General features: G+C 39.7%; 2 protein-coding genes and 1 non-coding gene across 5 annotated transcripts; 2 read left to right on the top strand and 1 right to left on the bottom strand.

Annotated features, from left to right (window-relative positions):
* Positions 1-604: 604 nt before the first annotated feature.
* On the top strand, positions 605-7,315 carry stk25b (serine/threonine kinase 25b). Its single transcript, XM_020103021.2, has 11 exons — positions 605-1,053; positions 1,743-1,973; positions 2,094-2,150; positions 2,269-2,377; positions 3,363-3,520; positions 4,372-4,557; positions 4,953-5,098; positions 5,783-5,888; positions 5,967-6,038; positions 6,715-6,851; positions 6,958-7,315. The coding sequence occupies exons 1-11, from the start codon at positions 1,024-1,026 to the stop codon at positions 6,995-6,997; spliced, it is 1,272 nt and encodes a 423-aa protein (XP_019958580.1). The 5' UTR covers positions 605-1,023; the 3' UTR covers positions 6,998-7,315.
* Positions 7,316-8,439: 1,124 nt separating this feature from the next.
* Positions 8,440-18,266, bottom strand: septin2 (septin 2). Of its 3 annotated transcripts, none has more exons than XR_011238878.1 (13): positions 18,060-18,213; positions 17,128-17,170; positions 16,185-16,299; positions 14,013-14,099; positions 13,725-13,848; positions 13,354-13,488; positions 13,077-13,194; positions 12,646-12,747; positions 12,328-12,473; positions 11,123-11,796; positions 10,623-10,683; positions 10,047-10,131; positions 8,440-9,514 (listed from the first exon to the last, which is right to left on the bottom strand). XR_011238878.1 is itself a non-coding variant. In XM_020103088.2 (13 exons), exons 2-12 carry the CDS (start codon positions 17,149-17,151, stop codon positions 10,057-10,059), a joined length of 1,071 nt encoding a protein of 356 aa, XP_019958647.1. In that variant the 5' UTR covers positions 17,152-17,170; positions 18,060-18,266; the 3' UTR covers positions 8,440-9,514; positions 10,047-10,056. The 3 variants fall into 3 exon arrangements, 2 of the variants coding, with proteins under 2 accessions (XP_019958647.1, XP_019958638.1); XM_020103088.2 differs by having other exon boundaries at positions 11,713-11,796; positions 18,060-18,266; XM_020103079.2 differs by having other exon boundaries at positions 11,674-11,796.
* A 1,690-nt stretch (positions 18,267-19,956) lies between these two features.
* trnap-ugg (transfer RNA proline (anticodon UGG)) lies at positions 19,957-20,028 on the top strand. Its single transcript has one exon. It is a non-coding gene; the product is annotated as a tRNA-Pro (tRNA).
* The last annotated feature ends 3,627 nt before the right edge of the window (positions 20,029-23,655 follow it).

Genomic DNA, 23,655 nt, shown 5'->3' with positions numbered 1-23,655 from the left:
TAACATGTGTCAAACAATCTGACAATAAAACAGCTTTGTAAATATATAGATTTACTGTTTCATGCCCTTTTTGTTGTTACAGGGTTGAACCCTTTTAAATACTCTACTTTAAAATCTTTATAAAAACAAATTTGACAGGTTTTTGCCAAGAACATTGCATTTGTAACCTGTATAGATTTTTGCAATGATAATTAATACATTTATGATAAAAGCTTCTTCCTCAATGTTTCAGTCATAGTTCAAGTACCCAAATATAACATATTCATAAAATAAGTTTCCGCACTTTTTTGGAATCACACAATGCAAAAAAGTAAATGGTATTGAAATAATTCATACAAAAATATGGAAAGGTATTACATTGGATTTTGGTTGTTTTTTTTTAAATTGTATTATATATATTATGCATCGTTTATTATTTTAATATTTCCTTGTTGTGAAGCACGTTGTAACTGTGTTCTGAAAAGTGCTGTATAAATAACGTTTATTTGTATTATTATTATTAAATAAGTAAGTATTTGGTCCAAAGTTCCACTAGCTGCAAACACATGAAGAAGAAATGTTCCGTTCAGGCGCCTCATCAGAGATGACAGTTCGGAAATACAACTCCCACAATTCTAACTTGTGCGACTGCACCGCGCATGCGTCGTGCGTCTGGGCCATTATTTTGTCCTCCTCAAGCTTCAAATGAACAACAGGCGAAGCGTTCCTTGAAATGAATTAAATATTAATACGCGGAAGGAGCTTTTTTTCCTCCTCGTTCACCACCGCGGACATTCATGGAGTCTCTCGGTCAGTAGCTCGCCGTGTCGCCGGGCTGTTCGCTCCTCGGTCGGACTCGAGGCCGAAAACAGTGCTCGGAGTGACAGCCCCGTGAAAGGCAGCAGATTGGGTGTTTATCTGGTTGACTAGCCACCTAGCTAGCCCCGTAGTCAGCTAAGAAGGGGAGGAAGAGCCCGAGAGGAGCAGCAGGCAACTTGAGGAGAGAGAAGAGCTGTGGCTGACCCTGTCCAACCTGCTGAGGGGATGGCTCACCTTCGAGACATGCAGAACCAGGTACACTAACCCTCTTTATACACACTGTCACCTCCCTTCCTCTGGTCCCAGACAGGGCGAGCCCCCACCACCGTCAGCTTTTCCATGAATAGGTGGGTGGGGGTCTGAGCCATCAGTGGAACATCGTTCTCATTACACCAGTATGGTTTCAGTTGTTCTATCTTCCTGCCATTGTCAGCATCAACATTGGCAGAACACTTGATGACAAACTGTACATTTCATAGCATCACACATTTAAAGTGCCTCCATTGCTTTAGAGTTGCAGTTGTCACATGCAGCAGATGCTATATGTCACATGCAGCTATATATATTGTGTGTGTGTGCTTCATACTCGGTGAAATCACCACTAATTTCCTGCTGGTACAGATGCAGAAAACCACTTCACTCTCAGGTGTAAGGCCTCTTGCATTACATCTCAGCACATTAAATCGAAAGTCCAAAAATTGTGTGGGCATTGACTCAGATAAGAAAGTTTAATCATCCAACATCTTTTTTTTATCAGCAGTAAACTACATTATATTGGAGGACAACACCCATATATAACTCCAATTCAAAGTTAACTTTGTATTCAGCAATCATATGTGAAACAATTTGTGTCTGTGCTGTTTAAATGTCCAGCAACTCTTACACACAAATCATACTACAAGAGATGTCATTATGATATGCATTCTTTGCTGTCTCTGATCCAGAATACCCGGTTGGACCCTGAGGAGTACTTCACCAAGCAAGAGCGGATTGGCAAAGGCTCCTTCGGAGAGGTCTACAAAGGCATCAACAACCGCACAAAGGAAGTGGTGGCGATTAAAATCATAGACCTGGAGGAGGCAGAAGACGAGATCGAAGACATCCAGCAGGAGATCACAGTGCTGAGCCAGTGTGACAGTCCTTTTGTTACCAAGTATTATGGATCATACCTGAAGGTGAGTTGATAACACGAATACTGCAGCGATACATACACAGGTTGTCACAGTTACAACATGAAGACACAGTGCTGTACAGGTTTTCTAAGTCTTTATTCAAATATTTTTGTTTCCTTTCAGGGGACCAAGTTGTGGATTATCATGGAGTATTTAGGGGGAGGATCTGCTCTGGATCTGGTAAGAGGCTGGTTCATTTATTTGCTGCTTACAAAGTTTTAAACAAATTTTACAGTGGTAGAAGCAAAATCTGACCTGTTATTCTCTCCCAAAATTTTGTGTGCCTTTATCACTCAAGCTCCATCCAGGGCCTCTTGAAGAAACGTACATTGCAACAATACTGAGGGAAATACTAAAGGGGCTCGAATATCTGCACTCTGAGAGAAAGATTCACAGAGATATTAAAGGTAATAAGCACTCTCTTCATGCATTGATGACTGTACAGATGACAACAGATACACAAAGCAAACATTCAGTTGGAAACAGTCACTAGCTGTCCCCTCTTTTTCATCTATCACTTTATTTTGTTTTACGGTGTCCTTGTACAAAGCCTTGATTCAGATTTTGATTGATTTTGAAGCAATGATCAAACTGCTAATTAACAACATGCGTGCGTGCATTACGTTTTTCAAAAAAGAGAATTTGCAGTTTGTCAAGTATCTTGAGTCCATCTGTTCATCCATCTGCTACATGTAATGTGCTGAAAGCTGCTGATAAAATTTTGACAAGGCTTAATGGGATGAAGGATTTTCAGAAGTTACACTTGATTGGCCTCAAAGCCCCTACATTGAGTTTTGAACTGGTTATGAAACAGTCCTATTTTAATATTGCTGCCTCTTTATGACCTAAATCGGCAAATGAAATAATCAGGCAGAACATTTTCTTTTTCTGTTATCTATTCTCAATGTCTGTGGTCGGGACGGATTACCTCTGAGGTCAGAGCAACGGTTTTTCCACAGTCAGGCTGGAAAAGCCTAAGTTGGAGCAAGAGGAAACAGAAGCGGAGGACGGGCTACGTGCTAGGTTAAAGGCTAACTAGAATAGATGAGCGCTGTTTTGAGTATTGTGATATTTAACCCCCCCCCCCTTGTCGCGCCCTTGGTACTTGCACCCAGGAATCGCTCTTTTTTTTTTACCACTTTTGACCACAGTGATGACAAAATCAACAAAAATGAAAAGTTCCTTGTATGAGCTTTGATAAGGTGCAACAGCATCCTCATTACTGTTCATCATCCCATAATATTGCCATCCCAAATGGGACTACATTGTTTATGAGCGCCGACAAGTTTATTGATGCTGTGTGTTTAGCTAGTCTAGTGAAACAGACACAGAAAACAAACCTGTACTGATTCTTATCTGTTCTTGCCTTTTGACTTTTTTTCTTTCTCCAAGCTGCCAATGTGCTCTTGTCGGAGCAGGGCGAAGTGAAGCTGGCAGATTTCGGGGTGGCAGGACAGCTGACAGACACCCAGATTAAAAGGAACACGTTTGTGGGCACACCTTTCTGGATGGCTCCAGAGGTTATCAAACAGTCGGCATACGACTTCAAGGTGAGGCCAGAGTCGGTGGAGTAGACATGAGACGACAGAGAGTGTAACTGTATTTTGCTTAGGTTGTTAAAAGATGATTCACTTAAGCCGAGTTCACACTGAATGACTTTCAAAGTCATTGTATTGCTTTGTAGTTCACACTACACAACTTGCTGTCTTGCAATCAGGATTCACGCAGTCATTGAGAGTCGATACCACATGCTGACTGACATCAGGGGGTCACACACTACACAATGTTTCACCAGGAGGTACCCCCAACTAATATGTCTGGTCTCTAAAGTACTTTTGATCATGAAAACACATATGAGAAGAGACAAGCTGAGTCCGACTGATCCTTCTGCTTTTCAGTGACATCCTGCCCATAATGACACATCAAGCTGCAGGAGATGAAACACTTCAGTGGACGTCACAGTGTACAGTGCAGCTCGGGACAAATTTTTCTGTCCACACCCACTTTAGTCCAATGCAGTAAATGTACACACAAATGTTTATTGTTTGTTTTCTTCAATCACAGACATGTGCAGTGTAAAAGGTCAGGGGGCATCTCATCAATACATTTATCTTCACCCCATCCAAGTCTAGTCAGAGTCTATGATGTGCCGGCAAGCCCCTCAAGTCACGCCTTTGAAGAGTTCAAAAAATGAGCAAGGCTTTTCACTTTGGATTTCACTTTGGTAGAACATCAGGTGATAAGGTTTTGTCATTGGTGGTGGTGGTGGCACTGATGAGAAATTTTACACATTTGGTAAAAATGTTTTGATACACATTTTGTTTTCTGTTTATTACGTCCTTTAACAATATCAAGTGTAAATGAACTTATACCTTAATATCACATCCTCTCTCCCACCTAGGCTGACATCTGGTCCTTGGGCATCACTGCCATTGAGTTGGCCAAAGGGGAACCACCCAACTCTGACCTACACCCCATGAGGGTCCTCTTCCTCATCCCCAAAAACACTCCTCCCACCCTGGAGGGGCCTTACAGCAAACCTTTCAAAGAGTTTGTGGAGGCTTGTCTAAATAAAGACCCACGTTTTGTAAGTAAAACCTTGTGCAGGCGTTATAAAATGCGGCCAGACGTGTTTGTTTGGGCTAAATGAAATTAGAGAAATTGGAAAATAATTCCAGATTTGCACTGCTCTTTTGGTGTGAGTCCTACCACACTGGTGATTAGATTAGTTTGCCAAGCTTTATTTGGAATTAAAATTTGTTCTGTTCTTTAATTAAATATTCAAACATGATCAAAATCACATTCTAGCAACATGCTAATATGTTAAATCCAATTTATGTGATGGTAGACTCATATTTAAAGCTTTGCTTATGATGTAAAAAACGAGACAACAAATTCCAGCTAATTCTTCTTCCAGTCACAGAACCTACTGATGACTCTCTCACTGAATGTTCGTTTTTCTTTGTTCTTCCTTCTCGGCAGAGGCCAACCGCCAAAGAGCTTCTGAAGCACAAGTTCATCACACGTTACACCAAGAAGACGGCCTACCTGACAGAACTGATTGACCGCTACCGACGCTGGAAGTCAGAGGGACACGGGGAGGAATCTAGCTCTGATGACTCAGATATGTGAGTCTCAAGAAACATACCTTCATGCATTCCACTTCTATATATACTACATCCACTCTTTTTCAAGTATCTGTTCACACACATTTGATCAAATCAGTGACTCTTAACAGATCTAGTATTATTTAAATTCTATTTTCTTATATTTATGTAGAAAGGCTTTAAGCTGGTGAGTCTATACATGCAGTTTTTCTGTTTCAGTGACTGTTAAAGGGGAAGTTATTGCTTCTCCCCGTTCATGTAGACAGTTCATGCAGACTATTTGAATTTTGATGGTCAAAGGTCAAGTCCACTGTGACCACACAAAACATATTTCTGGCCATAACAAAGTTCATACCCTAACTGTGACACAATTTACCACAAATGTCTAATCCGAAATTATGACATGACAACAGTTTAGCTTCACTGTGACTTTTCTGGCCATTATTAAAATCAAGAACATAAGCAGAGATTGTGACCATATTTCCTGCAACTTGATTGGTTGAGGTAAACAACCACTCCTTCGGCAAAGAAGAGAGGATAATTCACATGCGTAGTAATATGTAAAGGACATATTATCCACTATAGATACGTTTTCTTAGTATCTTTACAAGCTTGTTGATTCATTATATGTGAGATCATGTTTGTGCTGCTCATATATGTCAATATTTTTGTCTCTTGTTAATTCACCACCCTCACATCTTTCAGGGATGCTGATGGTGATGTGGATACATGTCCCATGTGGACCTTCCCCACGGTCAGACCCAACTCTATGAACAAGTTACAGAAGAGCTACACACACACAGATTCCGACGTAAGTCACATCCAGCACATCCACACACAGACTCTATTGTTTCGTTTTTTTCCTAACACCATTTTTTCCTCTTTGCAGTCAGGAGATTCAGTGAAACGACAACCTAAGTCACAATGCTTGTCTGCTTTGGTAACTCCCATTTTCAGAGAGGTATGTGTGAGTCTTGGAGGTTTGGATAATAGAACTTATATCTTAACTTTTTCATTGTATTTCTGCTGATTAACAGATAAATGCCATATGGCATCTGCCCTTTTGTCCGAATCCACACCAAAATTTAATTGGTTCTTTCTTGGCCCATGTCTCTTTCATCCACCAAGTTTTTTGGAAATCTGTTTTGTAGTTATTGCATAAACCTGCTGACAAGTAAACCAACAGACAGGGGAGAAAACATTGGCGAAGGTAACAATGTGCATCTGGGCTGCAGCAGTGATTTGATCTGCACTGCATTTATTTAACACGTGGAAATAATCAGTGATTTTATCAGATTTACTGAGAAGGTTACTGATGTCATTACATGTCTGACTGGTTGGGTTTGTTGCTAATTTAGGTTTATTTGGTTCCAGAATGAATCTTTCTGCTCCTTCAGGAAATAAGTAAAGTTTCTTCTATGTGTTCATTATACAAATTCAAAACCAGATCTTCATGATAAAAAAATTTGGAACAATACAGTTACTGTCTATATTTGTATTCAACAGTAAAATTAAAACAGAAAAGAGAAGGGGAGCATGTAATTCTGAAGAGAAATACAAGAAGCAACCAACCTTGGCTATTCTTTTTATTGTACAGCCTTAAACTTCACTTAAAATTCTTTCTACTTGAACAACAGCTGAAGGAGAAGCGGCGGGCAAGTGGCGGAGGTGTAGGAGCTATCGAGGAGTTGGAGAATGCCTTCAACCTCGCGGAGGAGTCCTGTCCAGGCATCTCCGACCGCCTCGTCACACATATGATGGAGAGAGTGTGCAGGTGATATAGCAGCAGCCCCCACAGCCGTCAGATTTGGACGTTCACTAGGCAACAGAGAACATGTCTTCATTATATTCTAACCAGCTGCTTCCTGTCGTTCTTTCAGGTTTTCTTTAAATGGTAACACCACCCCGTCTTCGCGGTGAAACCCCCAGCTGGATGTAACTTAAACCTGTCACCCCTTTTTTCTGTCTCCCAGACCCACCCAATGTCTCAGATAAAGACCACAGAAGAACACCCCCCCTCCACACACACACACACACACACCCTCCTCTCTACCTTTGCACCCTTCCTAGTCCTGTCCCTGAAGAGATCTTTTAATTAGTTATAATTAAATATTTTTACAGTTTTTTCTTTAAGAGCGGAGAGTATTTAAGACAAAAAAAGCCACGACATTTAGAGCGTTGTGTATACCTGTTAGGTTGAGAAGAAAAAAAACTATAATAAAGTTTATGGAAAATGTCTCATTGTCTTCAATGTGCTGTTTGTTGCAGAAAGGAGCCACAACATGGGAAGTTGTAGATTCCTACTGCTCGATGCTCACACTCAGACATCTGTCCAGAATAGAGTGCCCGATTTTCAGTCCCAACCCCGACCTGAGCCCGATGCAGTTAATATAAGCTGCAGAGTTTATGTGACCCTGTCCCTGACACACACAGGTTTTTTTTTCTCTTATTACAGACTCGTGCAGTGTAAAAAAAAAAATCAGCCACGCCAACGTGACTGACCCGACATCATTTCAAAATGTCCTCTAGTTCAGACATGTGAGTTTCATTATTATTCTGTAAAATGCAATGGTCAGTAGTTAAGAAAACCTGTAGAAATAATTCATGTTAATAACTAGAATGGCCCTCAGTAGAGTGCACACCTCCTCCAAGTCCCAGCAGTCATTAAATTAAATCAAGCTGCACATTCAGATATCAGTTCCATAATTGTGTCTGTTTTTTCCATCTAGATCTATTAATTATTCCCTGGGAACATGGTGAAAATGTCAAAAAATGCCCTATTTCACAACGTTAAAGGAAATTATACAAAAAATTGTGGCTTCCCCCCCCTCACAAACCAGCCAACAAACCGACAGAGGTGAAAAGAGAACCTCCTTGCTGGAGGTAGTTGTTATATTATTGAAGTCTAATTGTTTCTTTTTTTGGTCATTGTGAAACTATCATGTATTATATATATATATTTCTACAAAGAATGTCAAATCTATAGGTTTTGATCAGTTAACCTCTCATTAAACTGAACTGTAAGTTGTGAGGACCTTTAACAGTTATGGCAGGTTCATGATGTTTTGTCAGTCTTGAGGAAATTATTCACACACACACACACACACACACACACACACACACACACACACACACACACACAGAGGAATAGAGCAGTAAGCATCAGCCGACAAGTGTGTTGAGCAGCTTCAGGCTCTTCTAACATTGCCACTTCAAGAGCAGCGTGGAACAAGACATTTATTATATTACGATGGAGCTTGAAAAAAAACTGACTGTCTCATAATGTTTATATGAAGGTAGATTCAGGGTGATTAAAACTTTATTTACCAAGAAATTATAAAATTACGATTTTCTGGAGACTGTTCAAGTTTAATAAAACCTTTATTACAATATATGTATCCAGAACAATATTTGGTACTTTAATATTGGATAAAAACCGCACAAAGAGGAATGTCAAGAACACATCTTGGCTGGTGAGGGGGAAACATTGGCTACATTGACCTCATCGGGTCACCATTAACCTCTGCGGCCATAGAAACCACAAAATACTCAGCAGTTGGGACACGTGAAAGTTGATACTTCTTAAATCTCAATGAAACAAAATGCTCCCTGGCACATGACTTCACTTTACAATAGAGAGGAGATATTAAGTAAATGCATCTAATTCAAAGATGCACCAAACAGAGGTGTGTCACAGTAAAAAAAGACACCTCATTTGTCCGTCCTTCATTGGTCAGTTCTACAGGAAGACTGTAAGAGGTCAAGGGTCACAGTTTATTTGATTCAGATCAAACTCAAACGGAGCTTCAGGGCAGTCGTACTTCATGATACTGATCTGAGAACTGCACTCGAGGTTAAAAGAAGGGAGGAGCCGAGAGAGTTGCATGCATGAGTGAGATAATATGATAACACTGAGCAGAGTGAACCCTATATGATGGGAAGCTTGGTTGGTTATCTTAAATTATGTTTGACAAAATGAATGTTGAAACAATGAAATGAAAAGCTGCTATTAGTTTTCACCATAGCTGAGTCTCCCAATGATGCACTCTCACAGCCAATGCTAGTTAGCATGAGATGTTTTTGGACTAAACGCACTGAATCCAAGCACCAATACTTTGGTTTTCTCAATAGCAAAATAAGGACAAACTGGAGAAGTAACAGAAGATCCCAATGGATTTGTATTAAAAAATATACTTCACAATTTTTTAAGATGGGTCACATGACTTCATTTGAGTAACTGGCATAATGTTTAAAAAAACAAAACATAAAAAAGAAATAGAACCATTTGTAAATATATAACCATAACACTGTTTGAATATATTTTACTGTATGTATATAAAAAAAAAAAATCCAGATCCCATGTGGGACTGAATGAAGATAGTGGCAATCAGTACGAGTCAATCCTCTCTGGTCAGACATGAGCAGTGGCTCAAACACCTACAGTGGAAACGAAAGACGAAAAAAATACACATTATCATTCAATCGTTAGGGATACATACTTTCATTTAGATATTTAAAGGTCCAGTGTGTAAGATGAAGGTGAAAGGGGTCTATTGGTAGAAATTGAATATAAAATAATCCTTGTGATTCACTCGTGTGTTTCATCTAAATTGTATGAATGTTGTTTTCTTTACCCTGGAATGAACCCTATATATAAATACTTCAAATTGGGAGCGGGTCCTCTCTATGGAGGCTGCCATGTTTTTTCAATAGCCCGGACTGAACAAACTAAACACCTTTTGAGTTTTTATGACAACTGAAGGCTGTCACAGATTCCCTGTCATGTTTGGAAGGGTAGGGTGAGATGAGTTGTAACCTAACAAATGAGTCAATTGTTCACAGAAGACGGTGTAATATGCAATGTCTGCATTAAGCCTAGTTCATGCTCACTGTTCCTGTCCTTGAGCACAAATCCATCAAACATAACCGCAGCTTTAAAATGTTGAGGTTGTACATGTTAGATAACTACCAAAGAATGTTCACACGTCCTCGCCGTCTCCCTGCTTCTGCATCTGGGCCTGCATCTTGGCGATCATCTCCTGCATCCGTCTCAACTGTGAAAGAACATCAGTGTTTATAACAGAGTGCACTTAAAACAAGACACATTCACCCAGACAGCTAATAGTTCCTTCTATTAATTTGATCTGTCAGTCCAGCTAAATGTACTATGGTTAATATCTGTCTGCCAGTTATAAATTATTGATTAGAAACAACTGCTCCTGCATTGACTGCTCGGACAGAAACCAACTGTGAACATCAATTATTTACCAGCTTCACAGTATTGTGAGTCACTAAAATAAAACAGAAATCTTGTACTTGTTTGACAACAGCCAGCAGTCGGTTAGCTTAGCATAAACAGGGACAAACAGATTGCCTGACTGTTTAAAAAGGGGGGGAGAAAGTCCCTCACCTGCATTTCCAGTCTTTATACTATACTTCATATTCATTAGAGGTGTCAAACTATTCCTTTAGGAAACCTGGACAACTGAGGATGAGGAGGAGAAATGCATTTTTGAATACTCGGATTGTGTCTGCAATGTCTCACCTCAGCCTCCTTCTCCTGAAGGATCATATCCTTGTCCATTTCTTCCGGCTCCGGTCCGTTTCTGTATCGATGGAACAAGTTATTACTTTCATGTTACTGTTAGTTGTAATATTTCTATAGAATAACTGCCAAACAAAAGATGATTCAGTACAACTCGGTTAAATGCACAGTGAGAGAGGTTATAGCTGTAGAGTAAGATAGTGTGCTAATTTATGAAGCAGTACAATGAGCCAGCAGGGCTCTGCGTGTGTAAGTGATAAAGCCTGAGAGCAAGTAGCTTTTCAATTGAAACATTAGGCAACATGAAAAAAGCCACACTTAGAAAGTGGAAGAAAAGGGTCAGTGGGTTAGTGGAGGTTTCTTCGTAGGAAGAAGTAAAAAAGTGGGCATCTACAACAGGTAACTACAGAGAGATGAATGCGGAGGATTCAAGAGAGAAGCAGCAAGTGCGAGAGTCAGGGGAACAGCGTTACCTCCCCCGGAATGAAAACAAACAGTACCTCCAACAGTCCACTCATGGGATTGGACAAATCAAGACCAGCCATCGTTGGACAGATGGTGAGGCAATGTGAAGACAGTAAAACCACTCCATTATCCTGGGTTGGCTTTGGAGGAAAGTCTAAAAGAATCTTTTTGCTCTAAGTTGGGGGTTAAGTGATGATGTATCCACACTATGTTAAATGAAACTTACAAAAATCCTATTTACAACATCTACATTGCTCAAACTACACATGCTACTGACTAACCATGTAAAACCACGACTCACCACTACCCAAATACCACGACCTAACTGGTGTGGTTAACGTGCAAACTGATGAGTTAGAGACACTAGGTCAACATTATATGAATTATAAGAAGGAAATGAATGAGAACCACTCATTACTCATAACTCTCTGTAAATGTTTCTGTGATGTGTGCATGCGTCCGACTAGGCTTATTTCCATTTCTCTCTAACCAACTGTATTGGAAATATATCATTTCTTATCAGAGGTTTGCTGTTCGAGCTGGAGGGGGGAGGTGCAGAGAAGCAAGCTGACAGACAAGTACGTACGCAGGAGACAGAGGCAGAACATAACCATGGGAGGACAACCTGCCACCCCGCTTGAGGCGTTCTGAGCGGAAGTTCTCATAGTGCAGGTCCTGGGTCACTTCCTGTAGGTCCTGCATGTGGGTTCTGTGGGGTGGTGGAAAATTCAACATCTATTTAATACATAGTACAAAGACATTTTTGAAAACTGCACACATGGGGAGAAGAGGCTGTCTGGTTATGGAGTTCACTTTAATTTATAAAATAGTCTTTATTTTAACTACATAATAATGCTAATGTTGTTAGAAACTGTGTTGCATCAATTTGGATAATATGTAATATTTTATCCTTTCTTACCTTAACTACAGCGCAACATCAAAGCTAAGCAAAGATAGAACTTTACTAATCCCCAAGGAAATTCTTGTTTCTTGTTAGTACAAAGAATAATACAACAATATCAACGATAGGTGAAGTATATAAGTTAAGTAACGTAAAGCTAGTGGCAGAGGTATTTATCTTATTGTGGATAAATACATCCTGGCAAAATATATCAATAATTTCACCTAACTAGATCTTTCTTCTTCTTCACACAGAATTTTAAGGAAAACAGAATACACTTAAATTTCACAGAGTACGAAAAACTTGAGCTCCTCTTCCTCTAGCTCCTCGAACACTCACATCAGCATGGTCCGCAGCTTGAGGAAGTCATTGTGTTCTGGGTTCTCCACCTCCACCACTCCCCAGGGGTACAGGCGGCCCCTCACCTTCTTCCCTTTGGCCTCAATCTGCTGGTTGGATCCTACAACTGCGAACGGGATGCTGGCCTGAAGAAGAGGAGAATCTCATGCGTCTTTTCCCAGAGAGGAACCGCCCACATACATATTTATCATAATCAAACAAATCACAAGAGTAATTGAATGGAACTCTGTGGGAGGATAGAGAATGGCTTTTATTTCAGTGGCAACAAAAGCATCAACTTATCTTTAGAGAGTTTACCTTCAGGATCCTAGTTTGCTCTTTAAAGTCTTCGTCCTCATCCGACTCAGCATCGGGAAGGTGGTAAATCTTAATACCATGTTCATCGATCTCATCCAGAATCTTGCAAAGAAAACAGTGAAAAACACAGACCATCAGGACAAATGACAACTATTCTTTTCTTTTTAGTGAAGACATCAGAAATATTACTGAAGTCAACATACTTAAGCTGCTTTCAGACCTGCACCATGTGTGCTGTATGTGAGAATGCAAATGTCAGAGTCACTCCAGGTAAACTCTGGAAAATGTCCAGCTCAATATTCTGGAGAGTTCCTGTCTGAAAATGTCTGTAATGTTATCAGTGGAGTTGTACCTACAATACAGTATTTAGTGAGCTATTGTTCATATTAAACTGGAAACCCCCCTCAACAATAGACAGCTCATGTCCTCACCCTGCGCTTGAGCCTCTCCCTCTCTCTGAGGGTGAGAGTGTCGGCCTTGGCGATGACAGGAACCACATTAACCTTGTTGTGAATGGCCTTCATGAACTGGACGTCCAGGGGCTTCAGGCTGCTCAGACAGGAAACAGAAAGATAGAGGGTCAAAGAGTATTCAAGAAAGGATTTAATGAAAAGCAGAAAGTGGAAAGAATTTTAATCAAAACACAAGAAACTTCAGTGTATGAAATGAAGTGCATTCAGTTTGTGTAAATTGTAAAGTCGGACTCACCCATGACCAAGCGGGGAGATGAAATAAAAGCAGCAGTGAACTCTATTGTCAACAATGTGTCTACGATTCAGACCGCTCTCATCATGGAGGTAGCGTTCAAACTGGTCATCAATGTAGCTGATAATAGTGCTGAAACTGGATGGAAAATAAAAAATACAGATAACATTAAACACACATTATATTACAATGAACTGTACAAATAATAAATATAAAAGCCCAGATGCAAAGACACATTCTCCTCCTGCTATAATTTACAACATTTAAACTTGTTTATTTAAAAAACTGTATTGTAGCTCTTAAAAATACACTGACAGTGAGTAATTCAAATCTAAAAATACTTTATCAGCCTACGGCCCGATAAGATTTCATACCAGTCCTGGCTGTTGATCGCATCTCCGTAACCTGGTGTGTCTACCACCGTGAGACGGAGCTTCACTCCTCGCTCCTCAATTTCTACAGTCGACGCCTCGATCTGAACCGTCCTTTCTATCTTTTCTATTAGAAGGAAAATAGATAACAAGATATAAGGACTCAGAAAAGGCTGCAAATAAGGAGTATTTGGATGAAATATTCATACTGAATCATCCATACACTGCAAGAAACACAGCCTAGCATGGGTTTGTGCATAAATCAAATGTGTATGTGCGCGTGCGTTTTACCTGCTGCTCCAGGTATGACTCTCTCAGGGTAAAGGTCAGTAAGAAAGAGGCTGTTGATCAGGGTGGATTTTCCAAGTCCAGACTCACCTTTTGACAACAGAGGAAAAATAAAAGAATCATCAGACAATAAACATCAGTCTGGGAAATCAGAATCAAAATCAGAGAGACTTTCAAAAAAAATGTGCTGGTTTGAGACAACTTCTTTCAGTTTCAACCAAAAAAAAAAAAAAAGAAGAACAAAAACATCAGTTCACTGCAGGAAACGAGACACCAGCTTGTGACACACACTCGGCCTCACACCGCACAGAACATTTGCATCAGCATAGTCCTGTTGGGACCTATTATTGGTGAACAATAGACCGCTAAAACTGACTTCACCATTAATCTTATACAGGTGGATGTTGATAATCAGTCAGCAACAGAGACAAGAGGAAGACGACTGCATAGTTTCACCCATGTTATAGTGAACAGCGAGAACATGAATACTTTGAGACGGATTTTATTTTAATGTCTCTGCCGCTATTTTTCTGATAACGACAAACAAATCATGACTGGCTGCACAAAAAAATCCTGAAAGCATTTGGATATGACAACAATAGAAACAAAGGGGAAAGAATCTCCACAGTTAAGACCAGATGAGTGATCAATTGATGCTAAATTAATACAAATGGATGATGCTAATTGTCCCAAGTCTTTAAAGTCATGATATTGCAGATCCTTTTTTTGTTTGCAGTACAAATCATTTCTGCGTAGAAAAGTCCTATTTTAGAACATAGGACAGGATTGGAAACATCCCTTGTACATTTGAAAGTCTTCCGCACAAATTAAGTTTCCAACCACCAGAGACATTAGCAGGAGTTAGCGGCCAGCAGTGGATGTTCATATCTTCAGTTGAGTACCTTAGAGGTGTTTAGGGCTTTTAATCGCAGCAGCATTACAAGCCGAACCTGAGGGTACGCTGAGGCTAAAGATAAATCTGGCTACTGGCTTGTATTGCAACACTATGAAAGTGATGTGGCCAACTCAGTAGATCAGACATCATTACCTATCCCATTTTAGCACATACAAGATGGAGAATATCCCTTGTTTGTTTTACTGCACTAATTAACTAAAACTACAGCGATTTAGCCCAAGCAACAGAAATTATCAAATCTGAAGAAACTAAAAGGCAAAAAAATTTAAGAAAATATGTTCCTCAAGTCTCATGCTCATGTTACAGATGCAACATAATCTGCCTCAAGCTTGTGTGCTTTACCCAGGAATGCTGCAACTGTGATTCCCGCCAGAGCCGTGGCAAAAGATTTACAGAAGGTTTTGCTACTTCCTAAAAACTGGCAATTTGCCTAAGAGGATGGAAAATCAGAGTTAACATATATTTAGCACCCAAGAGGAAGAACTACTCATTTTGTACATTTGTGTGTGGGGAGGGACTGCAACTACCTAAGTGTTCAAGACAACACTTATTTATTGAAGAACACAGTAATGCCAGAGACACACAGAAGGTTCAGAAGCACTCAATGAGTGTTCTTGCAGCAGCTGGACGAGCAGGCCTTGTCCACACTGTATGAATCAGTCCCTCGAGGCACACAGGCCACATTCCTCTCTGGTTTATTTTAAAGCAAAAGGATGAGCAGTGTTCAGGGGCACTCCTACCCTCCCCCCTATCAACAAGCACAGAGGTTCACACAGTCACAGCACTCCCATCCAGCAGTTTACACTGCTGCTGTGCTGACAGCAGCTGAGCAACTACACTGATGTGACATCTGCCATTTTACATTGCCCACAATGCCTCTGTGCACAAGATACAGCTGTATATAACTGAACACAGCTTTAAAGACAGTACCACCAACGTGCTCTCAATATACAAACAAAAGGAGCTACAGAGGTGAAAGATTTGTTAATTAAAACAGTAATGTGGAGAGGCCATTGCGTAAAGAAAATGTACAACAACAACAACTGCATGCTGTACATTCCACCTTAAATTCACATGCAAACGAGCCAAAGAAAGCGTTCCTCAGATGTCAATGTTTAGTTAAGATGTCGAGTTTGAAACGTGTTATCACAGAGATACATTATCATTATATTATCCAGATATATTTTCCAAACTAAATAAATCAAGTGTCACATAGTACCAAGGAGAACAGGTATTAAAAAGAGCAATGATACACTCACCTACAACCATCAACGTGAACTCAAATCCTTTTTTTACTGACTTGCGATGAACCTGATTTGGCAGGTTGGCAAATCCAACATACCCTGGGGTCTCAGGGTTGGTGAACTGGCCCTGCTGTAGAAGAAAATGTCAAGTACAAAGACATACATGTAAAAATATAGTCATAGTGACATTACAAGATGAAACACAGCCGTTTTGCACATAATTTTTACTTTCGCCGAACATTGTTCTGATAATGTAACTAATTATAGGCACTGGAGTAGAAAACACTGAGGAGACATCTGTTCATGAACAACTGGGGTTAAGGGGGAAGGAAAAAGTGCCCTCTCTGCCATCTATTTGCAAAAGACTTTCCACCCATCACTCCAGTGTTTATGGCTCTTTACTATAGACAGCGACTCACCAGATCCTGTGACTCTGCTACACAATGTTAAATTAAATCAAAGACGTACCTGCATCATATTTGGCTTGCTTGATTTAAACTATACAGTCTTGTATTATTTATAAACCTCTCTTTCCCCCCCATCCTTTCAGGAAAGGTCATGAATGATAAGACAGATAAGCACTGTGTTCCCGTGCCGCTTTTAGCCGTTTCGACTCGCATGAAGCCACATCAGTAAGTCATGTGGATGAAGAGCAGCTCTACCAAGTAACTAATATTTGTGGTTGGAGCAAAGCAGAAAGGCACAGAATGTCCCAGTGAACCGAGTGGGAATGTTGAGTTTAAAGAAGAAATCCTGGACTGAATCAGAAAGAAACAATCAGAACAAAATCTTAACATCTAAAATGAAGTTTTAATCCTGACAAAAGTGGAATATCATTAACAAACAACCTTACTTTCTCATCATTGTCAATGCTGAGCTGTTACACTCGAAACACAGTCACTGAATCAGACAGAGGAAGTTCAGATGGGGCATCTTTTTTCAGTTTTCCAGCACTCACCTTCATTTTGTCGGCCTGAGACATTTTGTTCTCCTTGTTAAACCTTAAAGGAAACAGACAACATCACAAACTGAGACAAATACAACAGCAGAGCAACGATCGGTAAATCTTCATTACACTAGGATTCTCTCCTGTGTGAACCTTTTCTGTAAAACAGGTAGTTCATGCAGCTGCACGCTCACAGGCCTGACTGAGAGACAGGAAGTCTTTCGATCTATGGTCTCACCACTGAAAAAAAAAACTGCCTTGCTTTTCCTGCTAGCTGCATCACAGCTGTAAAACACTGCGATGTGAGGATTAGAGATTAAAATATGTTTATGCCATAATCCCAGCGTCTACACACTGGTGTCATATGTTTTCTGCTTTGTTACTAGCTGATGTGTTGTGTGATTCAAAGACCCTGATCCCCCCCCGAAACTAGCAGAAACACACCCACAGCAACTGTGTTAGGATGAAAGACACAATAAACACTGTTGAGACAAATATGTGTACGAGTTAGTTAAGAGACTAGTTTGAGCGAATTCGAGACGTGCTGCTAACCCAGATCATACAGAAAAATGTAAACGCTAACTGAAACTGACGCTGCTAATGTTCTTCCGTTCACTGGCAATGAAATGTAGAGCAACCGGTTAATTAGCATCGGATATTTTTATAACGGTAACAACCCAGAGGGAGTAAAATTAGCTGATGCTACAGCAGTCAGGGGGGAAAACACAGTTTAGCTGTAATTTAGTAGGAAAAGCTCAAATCGAAGCTACAACAGCAGCTAACAGCTAGCTGCTCACAAACTTGGGAGAAGCTTAGCTTAGCATTAACCACTAACTAGCCGAGTAGCTCCCACTACAGGATGTTCACTTCAACGGAGCGAATGATAGCGACACACACAACTTAGAGATGAATAAGAGATGAACGAGAGGAGTCGGTGGTGCTACCTTTGCAGTCCGGACGGTGCGCAGAGCTACAGACTGGAAGTTGTCGGTGAGCAGCAGAGACTTGGCGGACACCTCGAATTCTTCAGATTCCGCTACTGCAGCTTCCTTTAGCTCACAGACCACAATGCACTGGGCGAGAGGAGAAGCAGCAGCAGCTCAGCACTGACACCGATCAACCACTGAATTATCTATTTTATTAGATCTGCAACTAACACTTCACTGAACACACTGTTATCATTATATCTGCAAGTAAAACGTCACTAAACACACTGTTATCATTATATCTGCAACTAACACTTCACTGAACACACTGTTATCATTGTATCTGCAAGTAAAACTTCACTAAACACACTGAATTATTATATCATATCTGTAACTCCAGGAAAGGCTGTTTACATCAATATCAAATGTTCAATTATATTGTATATAATATAATTGAATATGATATAATCATCCGCACATTACAATATGTCTTTGTATTTAAAACAGATTTTCTACTAGCTCTCTACCAGCACTTTTCTTTATGACATTTCAATACAAACCATTACAGTGGAAGGTGAATATTATGTACCTACCTTTTTATATGTGTATTCTCTTGTCTACCTCAGTCTGACCTGCCTGCTGCTGTAGCAACTGAATTTCTCCAGTGTGTGAATCAATAAAGTTTTATTTTATCTTATCTCTTATAATCCCTTTTCATTCATGGAAGTATAAGTGAATTGATTATTTTGGGATAAAATTGAATTAACTAACTAAAATGGAGTAAAATAAACAAATAATTTAAAAAAAATTTGGATGAACAGCTGATCTATCATTTAAGTCCAAACTTCGATACAAATACATATATAATAAACATTATTATCAACATCTGGGTCATATGAACAATGCTAGTGTAGTATTGAGGGGAATAGAAGAAGTACTTAAAAAACCTGCAACTAAAACTTCATCTTCATTTATCATTTAAACATTTTTGCAATTGACAAATTGACGAGTTTATTGTTAGAATAGTTTGTAGTAGGACTGGGGATGTGGCCAAAAATGGTATCAAGTAAAACATATTAATATATAAAATATTTTCATATCAGTCTCTATTGATGAATATCAGGATAAATGCAAAATACTGGGATAAAAACAGTTTGGAGCTAATTCAATAAAGATAAATAGATGGATAGATAGATAGATAGATAGATTAAAAAAAAGAGAAAATGTATGTTGTCTGAACTGCATTCAGCTCTATGCCTCTTCACTTATGTGTACAGGTTGACTGTCACACTAACATGGACACATGTGCTGTCATGGCAAGTTGAAATGATTACTATTAAAATACCCAATTAACTTTAATTACCTGCCAGAATATGCTGGACCAAAGTGTCCTCTTAGTATTTATATACAATGAATATGAAATGTTATACCTGGCATTATAATACTCATACAGAGATTACAATAACGAAATAGTTTTGAAATAAAACAGACCATATCCTGTATAAAGTAACAGTGAAGACCAGAGAATAATATATGAATATAGAAATGTTGGGAAATTTTAACCTGCATTAATGATAGACGACCAGGAGAGGGGGCTAAGGCTCCTTGTGAAAGATTCAGGACGATTCTTTAAAACAAATAAACAACCAGGGGGACATGCTGATCTTAGAAACAACATGAAGACAGCTCACTTTACTACAGCTAATGTTTACGAAAGGGCCCTTTGCTATTTGAAGCTCATTTGAAAGCTGACAGGAACTTTTCCTGTGCAGATTAAGCTAATGCTATCTCAGAGTAGGCTAGCTAGCTAGAACTATTAGCCGGCGATGATTCTTTCAACCTTGGCTGTGTACAATTCCCTGCAGTTAATAATCCTGGAAGGTTTATGAACACAAGATTTCGCTGATATGCATGTGGCTCGTTGGTCTAGGGGTATGATTCTCGCTTTGGGTGCGAGAGGTCCCGGGTTCAAATCCCGGACGAGCCCATCATTTTCCCACTGGTTCGACACGAGTATATGTTTTACTGTGTCGCGTTTCTTCTGATGTAGTTCCCCTGTTGCTTGCAGCAGTAAAACAATTAGGAGTTACTGTTTCTTTTTTATATTTCTATCAATACATAATACATGCTATTTGTGCACAAGGGACAGTTTCATGTACACTGCACAGATTATGTAGTCTCTTAAATTCAAGAGTGAGTATTCAAGAGTGAGTATTCAAGAGTGAGTGTGGTGTCCCACTTCTTATATAGTGTCATTAAGGTGTAGTTAACAAGATGTTACCAGTTTGCATAAAAGATGGATACAAAAATAGTTTCACCTGCGCTGAAGGGCAACTCATCTGAAATCCAAGAGCTAAAAAACCTGCCTGCACATGTAGTCAGTCATATGTGAGTGGCTCTTAATCATCTGCCTATCCTTATTATTCAGTACACAGTCTCGCTCTCCAGCGGCGGTGGAGGAACATCAGACGACTTAAAAAATATGCTCACTTAATGCCTTTCTGTCCTCACCCAGTTGGGGCTTATCGGAGCTTGCTGTTGTGACAGCATCTCGGCCTCCCTCCCTCCAGTCTGGCTCAGGACGGCCACTGCTCTGCTTAACACGAGACCACCAGATATCTCCGTAAATACCAGTCTCTTTCCCTTTCTGTTGCCGCAGGCATATCATCGCCCCAGGAGCTACACTACTCCCATTATTTCCATAAGCCTCTTAGTGGCACCATGCCCTGTCATTTGTAGAGGCTTCATACTATCAAGTGTGCAAGTTTTATATATTTTAAGGGCTTCTTTCCTGTACCCACGCTCTTAATATGGTAAAAGGGCTCCTGTTCTGCTATGAATGAGAATAGTAGTTTTGGATCATTCCCAGTTTATTAAATGGATGCTGTAATCCTGTTTCTCAGAGAGAAGGAGCAAGGGAGAGTGGTAACACTCCAGGACCATACCACTGTTTTTTATGTGTCCTTTCATGTTATTTCCTCTTTCTGTGAAACCACATTTCTTTTCATTTCACACGTTACATTATAGGCATCAACCGAAAGAAATTGCTGGCAGAAATTTGTAACATGCATGTGAATCAAGACCATACTCTGCCTTTATTTTTTTATTCTCTTATTTATCATGGGTCAATGCATTTACGAGTACTGATATAAACAGTTAAACAGATGGTGAATCTATGTGTGTAGAGGCTTGTTTCAATGGTTTAAATTGTAAGTGCTCACCTTGTACTTCATTGAGAACTCAGTGGGCTCTTGTTTAAGTGCTTCAAGAGCTCTTTTATAAGGGCCTCTAGAATCCTTTATCTCTTTTATTTTCATTTTTTTCCAATAACAGCTTTGTCAAGGAAGATTTCTTTTAAATTTCAAGTCCCTCCAAAGTAAAATAAACAAAATTAAAATGAAAAAAGATAGATTGAATATGTGCAAAGAAAATTCTGTCAAACTTACAGGATGACAAGAGAGAAAAGATGATAAAAGATGAAGCAAGGGAGGAAAGAACAAAGGAATAGATGTCACTGATTACTCAATTAAAGCTTAATACTTTATTTTGAAGAGCAGTAATTAGCTATTTCATAGATGTCAAATTTGTCAAAGTCAGTTATGTTGTTATTATCATTATTATGTCAAAACCTTGTTTGTTTTACTTCCTGGTTTCTTCACTGTGTTTTATTGACTGAGCCGTGGTTAACTCATCTCTCACCAGTTCTCCCACACAACTAAGCTGACAACCACTTATCAAGACCTTGAAGACCCTGCAGTATATACACGAAAGAATCTATCAGAATAATGTTTCTGTTTGAGGTAGTAAACCTTCAGTTGACCTCTCTGCCTTTTATATTTGGGGCAGAAGAGTTTCCTTCCTGTCTGCCGCTGTCTTTCACCTGCCTTCTCTGTCATAGAGCCATCCTCTACTGCCACACATTCATGTTGAAACACCTACCGGCCTTTATGGTGTTGTTCTGTTTGAAACTTCTTCTGGGTCACAACCTGTGACTCAGAACCATTTCTGTCAAAGAACTTTAACATTAAACCTTTTTGAATCCACTCGAGGCTCGAGCACAGCCACGCTCAGAAACCCTGCCACTTCTAACCCGGGTTCAGATCCCCGCTGCCTCCATCACCACACCATCATCACCCCGTCTGTCATTTAAAGTAAGCGGCTGCCTGCTTAGCCGGCACCTTTCCCTTCTCCAGCAGCACTTAATTTACTGCAGGACATTTTAAATCTCCTGCCTCTGACGCTCTGAGTCGCTGACAAATGCCTGGTTGCAAATGTATCTCATTGATTGCTGACTCGGTTGTATCACAAGCTGGATGATAATGTGCTGCTCAGGTTTTATCCTCAGATGTTGGAGGAAGTGTAATAATTTAGCCTAGATGGGGCCTTATGAAAGTGTAGAGGCAGGCAGAGACGAGCAGATCTCTCTCTCCCTCCCTCTCTTGCTCAGCTTCTCAGGATTGAAGCTATCTGCCACAGAGGCACAGCATATTCCACCATCAATGTGTCAAGAGGAAAGCTATTAAAACTGCTTAACTTTCTCTAAGTATCACGAGAATAAGCACAAGATTTAGTGAAATCCCCCCAGAGCAATGAAAATCTGGGGGATTTTCCCCCTGAAATGTTTCCTAATGGAGTGTCAGAAACTCTTGTCAGACTTCAATGCAGGTTTTTGGATTGTAGTGAATTTATTTGGAGCTGAAATGACAAAATTTGAAGTATGAGTGCATCTGAACTTTCCACATAATCAGATAGAAAGCCATTCACCAGTTTATTATACAATAGCACAACTCCAGTGAAGACTTGGAGGTGGGTTAAGTTAAGTTGCTCAAATCAAAGTTCATGAGTAATTTAAAAAGGTGTAATACATTCTGAATTCATGCTGGGATTTACCATGATGTGCAGAAAAGCACAACATGCCAACCTGAGCCAGGGGCCGCCATGAGGAGCTGGGCTTCTGACTGGCCCCGTGAACTTCTCTGACAGTTACGAGACTGTGACACGTTCAAATGTATGTGTTGGTATAGTTGATACATTTTCTCTCACTCTTAGACTTGACTGAATATGTGGCTTTGCTTTGATTCATCTTAAAATGGGAGAAATCTAATGACTATAGGGCAACCATTTTTTTAAATTACGTTTTAAAAACATTTGAATATAAATGTACTTTATTTCACCAGGATAATCCACTTAGTGTCAATATTGCTTTCCACAGATTCCTCGATCTAAAGTTTTTTAAGAACAATAATTTGTTTATTTATGTTAATATGATCAAATTATGTCCTTCTGAAAGGATCTAAATTGCTTCACATGTAGACTAACTGAATGCACATAGCCTGACAGATTTTCAATTATTTTCTATGCATATTAAAATGCTAAATACTGTTTTCAACAATTCAGTTAATTGTTTGGTCTATGAATTGTCATAAAATGGAGAAAAATAACCACAAGTGAGAAGCTGGAATATAAGTTTGTCTTCTTTATTAAAAGATTGTCAATAAAAAACAATTTCTCCTAATGGACTAATCATTTCATTAGGAGGCTGACTGGGCCTGTTCTGCAGCCTCCACTGCTATACACTGCTATATTTTGTTGAGGTCTTTTTCATCGATGTAAG

The sequence above is a fragment of the Paralichthys olivaceus genome, chromosome 16 (assembly GCF_024713975.1).
Source record: "Paralichthys olivaceus isolate ysfri-2021 chromosome 16, ASM2471397v2, whole genome shotgun sequence".
In the NCBI taxonomy this organism is placed as follows: domain Eukaryota; kingdom Metazoa; phylum Chordata; class Actinopteri; order Pleuronectiformes; family Paralichthyidae; genus Paralichthys; species Paralichthys olivaceus.
The sequence above is the reverse complement of the archived record's forward strand: the minus strand, read 5'-3'. Positions and strand labels throughout refer to the sequence as shown.